This window comes from Oncorhynchus mykiss, chromosome 17, assembly GCF_057628025.1.
Source record: "Oncorhynchus mykiss isolate SJ-2025 chromosome 17, ASM5762802v1, whole genome shotgun sequence".
Taxonomy (NCBI): domain Eukaryota; kingdom Metazoa; phylum Chordata; class Actinopteri; order Salmoniformes; family Salmonidae; genus Oncorhynchus; species Oncorhynchus mykiss.
In genome coordinates this window covers 14,902,306-14,916,377 of record NC_143038.1, presented here as the reverse complement: position 1 = coordinate 14,916,377, position 14,072 = coordinate 14,902,306, and the positions used below count along the sequence as shown (strand labels likewise).

Here is a 14,072-nt window from a genome sequence, read left to right as displayed (position 1 = left end):
ACTCCTCTCTAAGACCTGGAAGGCATTCATTGTGAGTTTAAGAAGTGTTCACTCAATGCATAACATTTTTCTATGTTGTTGCATAGACGGTTTGTCATGTTACATTAATACAGATCAGATAACTGCGATAAATCTTTCAAATTCGACAAGGTTGTGGGCCATTCACAGGCATGTAGCTCAAAGCACCTAGAGACATGAAATAATTAATTCAGAATTATTGCAAATGAGCCATTGAACTTGAAAAGGCCTTTCATCTTTCAGCCACACCATTCCCACAATGTTAAACGCTGCCAAAAACCCTATCAAAGCAATACAAATGTCTTTTTGTTCTAGTATTGGTACATGGGCATTGTTTGTAGGCCTTCAGTCCGATTGATTAAACCGAAATAGCAATGAAATGGCTATTGATGTTCATTATGTTTAGGCCTTTGCACAAGTGAAATGCAATTTTAGGTCTGTTTTTATTTTGATGTTATAATTTTAATGAAATTAATCATGTTATGTTTCTCACTTTAAGATCTGAGTCCACGAAGGATCACCATGTGGCTGTTATTGGCTTGATGTGGACCAGGAAAGGATCTTCACCTTCTATGCTGCGCTGTCCTTCAGAGACCCGAGCAGATCTGTCAATCTAATCCTTTTCTATGGATTATGGACCTGGCGAAGTGAAATCCCAGATTTGGGTTTTGTCTAATACTACATGGTAGCAGTTTCCATAACAAATGGCTTGTATTGGAAACCAGTCATGAAATTTGGGACTGTAAGGTGCCTGTACACAGGATATGAGTGTGCCTAGCCTCTGGACTGAGGACATAGCAAATCTTGCTGGAGTAGCTAGCAAACCAAAGGGCTCCAATTATTTCATGCAGTCGGACAACCTGTTCAACAAGAAACTCCAAGCGTTAAAGGGGCCTATGGGACCTCCAAACGCCAACGTGCAAGGAACGCCAGCTATGCCCAAGATGGGTGTCCGGGCGAGGGTGTCGGACTGGCCCCAGCGAAAGGATGGCTGGGAGTCACAGCCTCCGCCACGCTATGACAGCCTGGTGCCGACCTTCCAGAAGGGACCGTCAAAACTTAGCACAGAGGTCATCCTCCAAAAGAGCCAGGAGTTGCTCAGTACTGAGATCCCAGAGACCAAGTATCTGCTATGCGACCTCCTGAGCCACTCCCCTATGAAGGGCTTCCCCGGGATCAAGAGGAGCAACAGTGAGGTCACCATTAGCGATATCGGCGCTGAGGACTTGGATCACACCACCATCAACCCCAACACTGGGGCCACCTTGCGCCGTGAGTATGGGAGCACATCATCTCTCGACAAGCAAGGTCTGTCCGGCGCCAGCGAAGGCTTTGTGGGCACCCTGAGGGGCTACCACATGGAGGACCGCTCGGACCAACCCAGCGCGCCTCCTCCACAGAGTTTCCCGGAGCTGCTGCGTCTCAACACCACTCTGTCGCCCAGCCTACAGACGGCCACCCAGATTGCGCGAGGTGACATTGTCTGCATCCCGGGCTATGACTACGTGGACAGCTCCCTGCTCTACAGCCGTGAGCGGGAGAAGTCCTTCCTCCAACGCATGAAGGCGGAGAAGGCCGACACCTCCATCTTCCGGAGGCTGCGGAACGTGAAGAGCGAGGGCGAGTACCTGGACCAGGAGGACGGAGGGCGCTTCGGAAGGCCCCTGAGCTTCCAGAAGTGCTTCGCCCACTACGACGTGCAGAGCGTCCTCTTCAACATCAGCGAGGCGGTGGCCAATCGCGCCGACCTGGGTCGCAGGAAGAATACTACCACTGGGGCATCGGCCGCCTCTCAGTGCCAGGCCCCGGCTTCTGGGCTGGGAGACAGCACCACGCCAATTCCTATCTGTGAGTCTCCCATAGGCAGCTGCGAGGAGCTGGGTCACAAGGCCAGCATGGACACAGATGAGGGGGATGGGAAGAGCAATACCCTGGTGCTCAGCTGCCCGTACTTCCGTAACGAGACTGGTGGCGAGGGCGAGAGAAGGGTGGCCCTGAGCAAAGCCAGCAGCGTCAGCTATGGGAGTGGAGACTATGCTCCTAGCTATGGGGGTGGAGGACAAGGCTACTCTGTGGAGTCATCGCTCAGCACCCGGTGCACCAACGCAGGGGTGTCGGTGCTCGAGGTGTCAAGGGAGAGCCAGGCCTTCCACAGGGACATGTACAAGCGCTACATAATTGAACACATTGACCAGGGGGCTTACTACTACCACAAGTACTTCTACAATAAAGGTAAGAGAGGCATTGACTACCTACCTAATACTAAATTGTTTCCTTACTACAAAGTACTCTAGCAACTTAAAGAAAGATCCAGATGGGGCTATTCAGATTTTCAAGTTAATTTACGATGTGCTTTGCAGTGTTTACAAATGCACAACGCTAGCAGTCACGCCATAGAATCGAGCCATGTGTAGCTAAATTTGAGCGTTTCTGAAAATCTATGACCTGCTCATTGAATGAGGATATAGTTTTACTGGAGTAGACATCAACATGATACCTGAGATAGCAGGGTACATGTAAAATCTGCAATTTTCCACTTTGCATTTTGGACTGCATAAGTCTAGCTTGTTAGTTGACCGTGACTTCCGTGGCACTTAGATGTCCCATATGTCAGTGCGTGACAGTGCCTGAGGTGAACAACTCTTGAAGCTAGTCACGCTTGAGTCACCGCTGCAATGCAGTGCATGAGTTTTTCCCTCTACATTTGTCAGTATCCAAGATGTTGCTAATAGCTTTTTACAGCCATTTTACAGACTTGAACTAAACTTGAAGATGAGCGATTCCACGCCTGCGTAGGTGGAAAATGTTTTTGGCATCTCAGATTGTTCTAGCAATCCTCACATAGAAACTTCGTTGGGAGGAAGAATGTTTGACATGCATTTGACATTTGTATCACGTTCATGAAATATCATAAATCATGATGTAAATGTTCTTTTTAGGCCCTTTCTAGATCTTTACATGCCTGCCTTATGATCTGTGAACCGTACATGATACAGACATCTTGTTGTCATTATACTCCTCATTTCCATCCATCCACAGTTTTTATGCAAGTAAAGTCGTGTGTGTGTGTGTGTGTGTGTATAAACTGGAAGTTTCGGGATAATTATTATTATTTTACCTTTAACTAGGCAAATCAGTTAAGAACAAAATCTTATTTACAATGACAAAATCTGGAAAAAGTCAAGGAGTCTGAATACTTTTCAAATGCACTTTATTGAATATTATGTGTATCCTATCAATTAAAATGAGCAATCTGGGGGCAATTAATTAGCTTTAGAGATAAAAAAACGAAATAGTCTACAAAATGTTTCAGGAATGCCTATCTTAACTGTTTCTATGCTACAGATAATATTTCAGAACAATCTGAGATGGTGGATGTCATGGCTTGCTGAAATGACTCTAGGGTAGGATCCAAGGGTCTTTTTAAATGGATAGTTCAGTGAAATAAAACAATTCAGATATTTCTTTAACCTTTCTAGCGCAGCGAACCCCTCGACAACATTCCGCTGAAAAGGCAGCGAACGAAATTCAATAATATATTTTTTTAAATATGTAACTTTCACACATTAACAAGTCCAATACAGCAAATGAAAGATAAACATCTTGTTAATCTACCCATCGTGTCTGATTTCAAAAATGCTCGTCAAAAAAACAGCCATTTTTCCAGCCAAACCTAGAAATATAGATAAAATGAATCACTAACCTTTGATGATCTTCATCAGATCACACTCATATGACATCATGTTACACAATACATGTATGTTTTGTTCGATAATGTGCATGTTTATATCCAAAAATATCAGTTTACATTGGCGCCTTACGTGCAGTAATGTTTTGATTCCAAAACATCCGGTGATTTTGCAGAAATACTCATAATAAACATTGATTAAAGATACTAGTGTTATTCACAGAATTAAAGATAGACTTCTCCTTAATGCAACCGCTGTGTCAGATTTCAAGAAAACTTGACGGAAAAAGCATAATCTGAGAACGGCGCTCAGAGCCCAAAACAGCCAGAGGAACGTTCCAACCAGAGAATTCCTTTCAGAAAAAGCACTGGAATGCGAGGCACTACTATCGGGAGCGTGTGTCAAGAGACCAAGGCTCTCTGCCAGACCACTGACTCAGAGGTCTCATGAGCCCCTCCTTTATAGTAGAATCCTCATTCAAGTTTCAAAAGACGGTTGACATCTAGTGGAAGCCCTAGGAAGTGCAACCTCATCCATATCTCATTGTGAATTCGGTAGGCCAAGCTTTGAAAAACTACAAACCTCAGATGTCCCACTTCTTGGTTGGATTTCTCTCAGGTTTTCGCCTGCCATATGAGTTCTGTTATACTCACAGACATCATTCAAACAGTTTTAGAAACTTCAGAGTGTTTTCTATCCAATAGTAATAATAATATGCATATATTAGTGTCTGGGACAGAGTAGAAGGCAGTTCACTCTGGGTACGCTATTCATCCAAAAGTGAAAATGCTGCCCCCTATCCCAAAAAGGTTAAGAACGGTATGGGCAAGTCGAGAATACAATCCACACTTTAGCTTTGTCTGCTAGTTCATCTCTCCTCATCCATAAACTTATTTCAAGGTAATACAAATCTATAATTATGTAATTTCACTGAAATGTCCCTTTCATTTCATGGGTCATCAGAGCTATCAACCAGCCCCAGCTCAGCCTGTGGCAGAAGGCCTTTATCACCCAGGGCTGTCTCATCGATCCCCTCAACCGATCTGCACCAAATCCCTTCTCAGGTGGTTTGAGTAGTACATAAATAATTTACAGTGCATTTGGAAATTAAAAAGTTACAGCCATATTCTAAAATTGATTACATCGTTTTTTCCCCCTCATCAATCTACACACAATACCCCATAATGATTCATTTATAAAAAATATTTTAAAAACTCAACATTTACAATAATATTCAGACCCTTTACTCAGTACTTTGTTGAAGCACCTTTTGTTAGCGATTACAGCATCAGGTCTTCTTGGGTATGATGCTACAAGCTTGGCACACATGCATTTGGGAAGTTTCTCCCATTCTTCGCTGCAGATCCTCTCAAGCTCGTCAGGTTGGATGGGGAGTGTCGCTGCACGGCTATTTTCAGGTCGCTCCAGAGATTTTAGGTTGGTTTCAAGTCCGGGCTCTGGTTGGGCCACTCATGGACATTCAGAGACTTGTCCCGAAGCCTCTCCTGCATTATTTTGGCTGTGTTCTTTGGGGCGTTGTCCTGTTGAAAGGTGAACCTTTGCCCCAGTCTGAGGTCCTGAGCGCTCTGGAGCAGGTTTCCATCAAGGATCTCTCTGTTAGAGGTAGACCGATTATGATTTTTCAATACCGATACCGATTTATTGGAGGACCAAAAAAAGCCGGTGCCGATTAATCAGCTGATTTAAGTAAAATAAAAATATTGGTAATAACGACAATTACAACAATACTCAATGAACACTTATTTTAACTTAATATAATACAGCAATAAAAATCAATTTAGCCTCAAATAAAATTTGGTTTAAATAATGCAAAAACAAAGTGTTGGAGAAGTAGAAGTGCAATATGTGTCATGTAAAAAAGCTAACGTTTGAGTTCCTTGCTCAGAACATGAGAACATATGAAAGTTGGTGGTTCCTTTTAACATGAGACTTCAATATTCCAAGGTAAGAGGGTTTAGGTTGTAGTTAATATAGTATTTATAGGAATATTTCTCTCTACCATTTGTATTTCATATACCTTTGACTATTGGATGTTCTTATAGGCACTATAGTATTGGCAGTGTAACAGTATAGCTTCCGTCCCTCTCCTCACCCCTACCTGGGCTCGAACCAGGAACACATCGACAACAGCCACACTCGAAGCAGCGTTACCCAAGGGGAATAACTACTCCAAGTCTCAGTGCGAGTGACGTTTGAAACGCTATTAGCGCGCACCCCGCTAACTAGCTAGCCATTTCACATCGGTTACACCAGCCATCAGGCTGATAGTCTTGAAGTCATAAATAGCGCGGTGCTTGCGAAGAGCTGCTGGCAAAATGCACGAAAGTGCCGTTTGAATGAATGCTTACGAGCCTGCTGCTGCCAACCATCGCTCAGTCAGACTGCTCTATCAAATCATAGACTTAATTATAACATAACACACAGAAATACGAGCCTTTGGTCATTCATATGGTAGAATCTGGAATCTATCTTATCAAAAACAAAACGTTTATTATTTCAGTGAAATATGGAACCATTCTGTATTTTATCTATCGGGTGGCATCCCTAAGTCTAAATATTCTTGTTACATTGCACAACCTTCAATGTTATGTCATAATTACGTACAATTCTGGCAAATTAGTTCGCAATGAGCCAGGCTGCCCAAACTGTTGCATATACCCTGACTCTGCGTGCAATGAACGCAAGACAAGTGACACAATTTCACCTGGTTAATATTGCCTGCTAACCTGGATTTCTTTTAGCTAAATATGCAGGTTTAAAAAAAATATACTTCTGTGTATTGATTTTAAGAAAGGCATTGGTGTTTATGGTTAGGTATAGTCATCCAACGATTGTGCTTTTTTCGCCAATGCGTTTTTGTTAAATCATCCCCCAGCGTTGCATCGATTATATGCAACGCAGGACACGCTAGATAAACTAGTAATATCATCAACCATGTGTAGTTATAACTAGTGATTATGATTGATTGATTGTTTTTTATAAGATAAGTTTAATGCTAGCTAGCAACTTACCTTGGCTTCTACTGCATTCGTGTAACAGGCAGTCTCCTTGTGGAGTGCAACGAGAGGCAGGTGGTTATAGCGTTGGAGTAGTTAACTGTAAGGTTGCAAGATTGGATCCCCCAGACTGATAAGGTGAAAATCTGTCTTTCTGCCCCTGAACAAGGCAGTTAACCCACCGTTCCTAGGCTGTCATTGAAAATAAGAATGTGTTCTTAACTGACTTGCCTAGTTAAATAAAGGTATACATTTATTTTTAAATCAGTAAAATCGGCGCCCAAAAATACAGATTTCCGATTATGTTTTTGTGGGACAGCAAACTCCATATAAACTACATGTTCAAAAGTATGTGGACATCTGCTCATCTCATTCAGAAATCATGTGCATTAATCTGGAGTTGGTCCCCCATTTTCTGCTATAACAGCCTCCACTCTTTTTGGAAGGCTTTCCACTAGATGTTGGAACATTGCTGCAGGGACTTGCTTCCATTCAGCCACGAGCATTAGTGAGGTCGGCCACTGATGTTAGGCAATTAGGTCTGGCTCGCAGTCAGCGTTCCAATTCATTGTGTGCATGTGTGGCCTACCACTTCGCGGCTGAGCCTTTGTTGTTCCTAGACGTTTTCACTTCACAATAACAGCAATTACAATGACAGTTGACCATATATATCTATATATAGATTTACATAGATGTGTACTTTAACATGAATAAAACCAAATCGCAACTATGTAGAAATGTTAATCAACCTACATTTATATAGTTTATTGACTGTGTCCAGCTCGCTAATAATCACATCATTTTAAAGCTAGACAGTCAGAAGTACATTTTGACACGGAGGAAACGCTGGACCACGTTGAAGTCCGAATGTGGCCCCTGGATAAAAGTGTATTTGACACCCCTGGTCTAGGGAAATGAGGAAAAACACTTCATCCTTGGGATGAATATAATGAAACCCGTGGTGAAGTTAATGGAACTACAAAGACTGGTTTTTCTGCAGTGCAGGTTTCAGGCCGTGCAGGTTTTATTGAAATGAGCCTGTAGTTACATGTCTTTTGCAACCCTACATGTCAATTAATCAGCAAAGGGAGCATTACTACATGAAATTTATCTGTCTCCTCATTGATTTATTGATACACTAGGTTTAGGCATATCTTTATGGGTTAGCATGTATTTGATTGACTTTTCTGGCTTTGCTAGTGTTATAATCTAAGATGTGTAGGCCCTATTCATGGAGTTTAAGGAATGCAAAGGAATGTCCAATCAGGCAAATCATGTTAAGTTGAACTGTGTTTGTTGCAGGTCTGTTTTTACCTTTGATCTGTAAGCCAGAGTGCCAAAGCCAAATTTGTATTTTTTGTGAATTTAATGGAAAATAAAGATTTCTTATGTTATCATAATCCAAACCGCAGCTAACGTTTGTGTTGTACCGTCATTTACCATTTACCCTCAGATCACCAGAACTACTTTGGCACTGATGAGAACTTGGGCCCTGTGGCGGTCAGTATCCGCCGGGAAAAGATGGATGAGGGAAAGGAGGGAGCACAGTACAACTACCGGGTCACCTTCCGGACCAGCGAGGTAAATAATCGAAAAGTGGAGATGTCGCGTAAGGCTGAGAGTGTCCTAAAATGTATGCTGTACACAGGTTCTTACTGTGGACTCTCAAATTGCTAACCAGCAGGAAAAATTAATTCTCACTTTTGTGAGATGATGCACAGTGGACTAGATAAGCAGACATTTTGTATTATCATACCAATGGGACATTAAACAACTATTAATCCGGCAAGTTAATGGGGAAAGTTTGATCCCCCACGATATGTTAGTTCTCCTATAAGATACTGTAAGTGGGGAGATTGTGACATGCTAAAAGCAAATCTATTTAGTTTTACTAAAAGCTAATTCCCTATGCAACTTAACCCAGAGAACTGGGAGAGAGACTTTTCACTGCGTGCAGCGAGAAATTGAAGCTCTTTGGGAGGTACTCTCTTCACTAGTATCCTCGTTTACTACTCTATATATCACCCATGTTTCTTATATATTACAGTCATTTGTCTCTTACGTTTTCTTCCTGATGTAGTTTCCTTTATTTTCTATTCATAATTTGTAAGCATTTTCCATTTTAAAAAAAAAAAACCAGAATTATTCTATAATAACAACATCATAGCTACATTACTTAAGACAGCCAAACACTTCAATCATTCCCACTCACTTAATGTGTTACATTACACTTTATGAATGATGTTCAATGTTGTAACTAAAAGCTTATGAATTGTAATGATTGTAATGCCTAGAAGTGCTTAATTCTTAAGTCTAAGCCGACATATGGAATTGTTTTAAGAATGTCATACCATGAATCATCCTTTTACTACTGTAGCCCATAGAAATGCATTGAATTACACATTACACGTTTTTTTTTACTAATTTGGCACAACTACCTCCATACTTACATTCATTAATTTGTTTGGGTTACTTTTAGACGAGTCCCGTGACACTTGTGAATACTGTAGAGCAAAATAGAGAACACCATCGTGTTTGAGAGTCTCCCCTTTCTACAGTGGGGTCATATTAGTTTGTAGCCCAAATGGTTTGGACACTACAGACAAACGTTGGTACATCAGCGTTACCGACTTGAGACGAGTACCGTGACAAACTGTTACGATGCTACAGACGGAGAAGACCGATTTTCGGGATGTCTCCTGGTCTGACCAACAGTGCTGTAGCTCTGCCACAGGGTGACATAGGCGATGTGGTGGATTGAGATGCAACCAAAATAACACATCTCTAGCTTAAACTGACAGATTTTGATGGACACTAGGGGGTTAAACTTTTGCATATAATAAAATAGTTATTTCTAATTTATATATCATTTGCAACTTTATTCATGAAAGTTGTTTGTAAATTGTTACTCCAACTCAACCGTCAAGGCTAGACCCCCAGCTAACCTCCAGCCTCTCTCTCTCTGTCCTCCCCAGCTCACCACTCTCCGAGGGGCCATCCTGGAAGACGCCGTGCCCTCCACCGCCAAGCATGGCATGGCCAGGGGCCTACCGCTGAAGGAGGTGCTGGAGTATGTGGTTCCAGAGCTGAACATCCAGTGTCTCAGGCTGGCCACCAGCTCGCCCAAGGTCCCTGAGCAGCTCCTCAAGCTGGACCAACAGGGGGTGAGTGATCATAGACACAGTCACAAGTGAAATTTTCCACACCCCTTGCACAGTCTTAACATTTTGCTGATTTAAAACATTTTTTTTTTTATGTTTAAACCTACTCCACATTTTCAAAGTGTGTGTACAGTTGAAGTCGGAAGTTTACATACACTTAGGTTGGAATCATTAAAATTCGTTTTTCAACCACTCCACAAATTTCTTGTTAACAAACTATAGTTTTGGCAAGTCGGTTAGGACATCTACTGTGTGCATGACACAAGTAATTTTTCCAACAATTGTTTACCGACAGACAATTTCACTTATAATTCACTGTATCACAATTTTGGTGGGTCGGAAGTTTACATACACTAAGTTGACTGTGCCTTTTAAACATTTTGGAAAATTCCGGAAAATGTTGTCATGGCTTTAGAAGCTTCTGAAGGGCAAATTGACATCATTTGAGTCAATTGGAGGTGTACATGTGGATGTATTTCAAGGCCTACCTTCAAACTTAAATATTGTAGACTTCCACAAGTCTGGTTCATCCTTGGGAGCAATTTCCAAACGCCTGAAGGTGCCACGTTCATCTGTACATACAATAGTACGCAAGTAAAAAAAACATGGAACCATGCAGCCATCATACCGCTCAGGAAGGAGACGCGTTCTGTCTCCTAGAGATGAACATACTTTGGTGCCAAAAGTGAAAACAACAGCAAAGGACCTTGTGAAGATGCTGGAGGAAACCGGTACAAAAGTATCGATATCCACAGTAAAACGAGTCCTATATCGACATAACCTGAAAGGCCGCTCAGCAAGGAAGAAGCCATTGCTCCAAAACCGCCATAAAAAAGCCAGACTACGGTTTGCTACTGCACATGGGGACAAAGATCGTACTTTTTGGAGAAATGTCCTCTGGTCTGATGAAACAGCCCGTGCTTCACGGTTGGGATGGTGTTCTTCGGCTTGCAAGCCTCCCCCTTTTTCCTCCAAACATAATGATGATCATTACGACCAAACAGTTCTATTTTTGTTTCATCAGACCAGAGGACATCCTGTTGTGGGGTTGCTTTGATGCAGGAGGGACTGGTGCTCTTCACAAAATAGATGGCATCATTACGAAGGAAGATTACATGGATATATTGAAGCAACATCTCAAGACACCAGTCAGGAAGTTAAATCTTGGTCACAAATGGGTCTTTTCAAATGAACAATGACCACAAGCATACTTCCAAAGTTGTGACAAAATGGCTTAAGGACAACAAAGTCAAGGTATTGGAGTGGCCATCACAAAGCCCTGACCTCAATCTTATAGAACATTTGTGGGCAGAACTGAAAAAGCGTGTGCGAGCAAGGAGGCCTACAAACCTGACTCAGTTACACCAGCTCTGTCAGGAGGAATGGGCCAAAATTCACCCAATTTATTGTGGGAAGCTTGTGGAAGGCTACCTTAAATGTTTGACCCAAGTTAAACAATTTAAAGGCAATGCTACCAAATACTAATTGAGTATTTAAACTTCTGACCCACTGGGAATGTGATGAAAGAAATAAAAGATGAAATAAATCACTGTCTCTACTATTATTCTGACATTTCACATTCTTCAAATAAAGTTGTGATCCTAACTGACCTAAGACAGGGATTTTTTACTAGGATTAAATGTCAGGAATTGTGAAAAACTGAGTTTAAATGTATTTGGCTTAGGTGTATGTAAACTTCCGACTTCAACTGTGTATATACTTGTTGAAAGCACATTTGGCAGCCATTGCAGCTGTGATTCATTCTGAAAAATTTTCTTCCACCTCTGCACAACTCTTTGGGCAACATTTATCCATTGTTTTTGTCAAAATAATCAATTTGGTTGGGAATCATTGGTGGGCAGCAATATTCAAACCTTTCTGGTGTGTTTTTTTTTGCATTGAAAATAGTGTAATTAACCTGCTGAAAAATAACATTTCTACCCCAGGGTTAGGTTTGCAGAAGACTGAGGTGGGTTTCTATCTAACTTTTTACCTGGGCGTTGCTAATTCTACATTTCTTTCTATCCTAACAAACTCCCTCTTCTTGGAGTCCCCTTTCTGCTGATCTCAGGGCAGTTCAATTGACTTAATGGTTGCAGTTAACTTTAGTGAGCTTAATGGAAGTACTGATGGAGTTTCATAATAAAGCCACAGGTCAATACAAAAGGTTCTAACCTGCTCTGCCTCGTAACATTGCTTATGGTAGAGCATTGCGCTTGCAATGACAGGATAATGGGTTCAATTCACCCGACCAACAATACCCCCCAGAAAATGACACGTGCGTGACTGTAATTTGCTTTGGATAAAAGAATCTTCTAAATGTTATATATTTTGTATTATTATACACCCCCGGGAAACTATTGAGCATGAAAAATCCAGGAGTTTGCAGAGTTGCAGTTCTTTACACGAACCTGTATGCCTGGCACCTACTTCCATACCCTGTTCAAAGGCACTTCATTATTTTGTCTTGCCCATTCACCCTCTGAATGGCACACACATACACTCTGTCTCAATTGTCTTCAGGCTTACAAATCCTTCTTTAACCTGTTTGTGCAATAGGCTATAGGCCCTATACATTATCGCTGCATTTTGGCTAAGCATGCATAGCCCTGCCATTGTTGTTGTTCTTGGTATATGATCACACTGGTAATATATAACTTGTTATATTACTTGAGGCACAGCTGAGTGAGCGTAATTAGCTTTCGCTGGACTGGTGGCCTGCAGTGAGAGCTTCGATGCAACCAAGTTTATTTATTTTTTTTAAATTACATTGTGCTGTGTAAAAACCCTTGGATCAACGCTAGCGGTGAGGCTGCCTCTCACCTGACTCACTGTTTCTCGACTCTCCCTCCCTCCCACTGAGAGAAGGGGACACAGCCTTCCAGCTAATAGTGAAATTAATCTTGTCACTCCTATGATCACAGAAAATGAAATAAAATATACACAAGCCCCTAATAATAACCCCGCAAGCTTATCGAAACACTTAGCTAAACTCATTATTGCAGCTGCGGTGCTGGTTGTAGTGTGAGTGGAAGTAGGGAGAACCCATTTGATGGCTTATCTAAGTGAATAAAGTGTTGACAGTGTTGAATAACAACTTAAACGTGAACTTACACACAAAACAGCAGCTGTATTCATTGAGTCTCTCCAGTCATGATTTTACATTTTGAAATCTCACAGTATCAACTTTGCTGTGCGCTCTAGACTTTTTAGACTTGTCTATGGCTCGAGGAAACTATGCAGACAGTGATATGAGCTATCTGATTGGCCAGTGGTAAGCCTATAGGTGCACTTAATTTGTTCTCTGGGCCAACCAGTTGGGCGGAGTTCTACATTCAGACACATGAAATTATTCAAAATAGGCACACCGCCAACAGCACCAAACAAATCAAAAAAAGAATTACAGAAATGTTTGGTGGTTGACTAGGAATGCCTTGGAGATTGACGGATCGGTTGGTGACCACATGTCTAAAAGAAACAAATTGTTTCTTAGCAAAGAGCAATTTTTCATACAATACTTTTGCTAGGACTGTCTGAGTGGAGAGGGGTAAACTAAAAACTAGATGTTATTGTCACAGAGGTTTGGGATTCTCTTTCTTGTTGGTCCATTAGCTAATTTATCCCCTGGTTATATAACCAGGAAGGCCAAATCTCCATCCCAACAAAACCGTCAGACATTTCTGGCGGTCTTTTCACATAGCTCTTACACTAAAAGGGCAGTATCATTTTCACAGTATTATTCCAGCCTCCATAGTGTGGAAATATATATAAAACACAGGATTTTGACTGCATTGGGGCTTTTAATGTGCCCCGTAAATGACCTAGGTATTTGCATTGCAATTGAGTGCACAGTATGACACATCCTAATACAATCACATATCTTATACATCACTGTTGTCACAAGTAGGTATTTCCGCTTACAACAAGGGATTACATTGCAGATATTGATTGCTTTACTGTGTTAAGCAACAACCCAGATATTTAGTTTGCTGTTTTTGAGGCCTTATCATCAATCAAGCACTTACGGATTCAGCATACTGCCTTTCGGGCTATGTCTGGCACAGCGGGAAACCAGGATATTGTACAAATACACAACTCACCACTCAGTCAGAGGCTAGACTTTAATCACATTTATTTTCCCAATTATGACTACCATGCAAAGAAATCCAATTGCCACCGTCTGAGGG

At 41.7% G+C, this 14,072-nt stretch overlaps 1 protein-coding gene across 4 annotated transcripts in view; it reads left to right on the top strand.

Moving 5' to 3' along the window:
• Positions 1-14,072, top strand: part of LOC110493763 (signal-induced proliferation-associated 1-like protein 2) — a 105,781-nt gene that overhangs the window by 37,013 nt on the left and 54,696 nt on the right. For all 4 annotated transcript variants that reach the window (XM_090204888.1, XM_036949753.2, XM_090204886.1 and 1 more), the window contains exons 2-4: positions 518-2,250; positions 8,178-8,305; positions 9,700-9,888. In XM_090204888.1, the coding sequence (XP_090061014.1) occupies positions 783-2,250; positions 8,178-8,305; positions 9,700-9,888 (1,785 nt within the window). In that variant the 5' untranslated portion in view covers positions 518-782. The remainder of the gene's footprint in view (positions 1-517; positions 2,251-8,177; positions 8,306-9,699; positions 9,889-14,072) is intronic.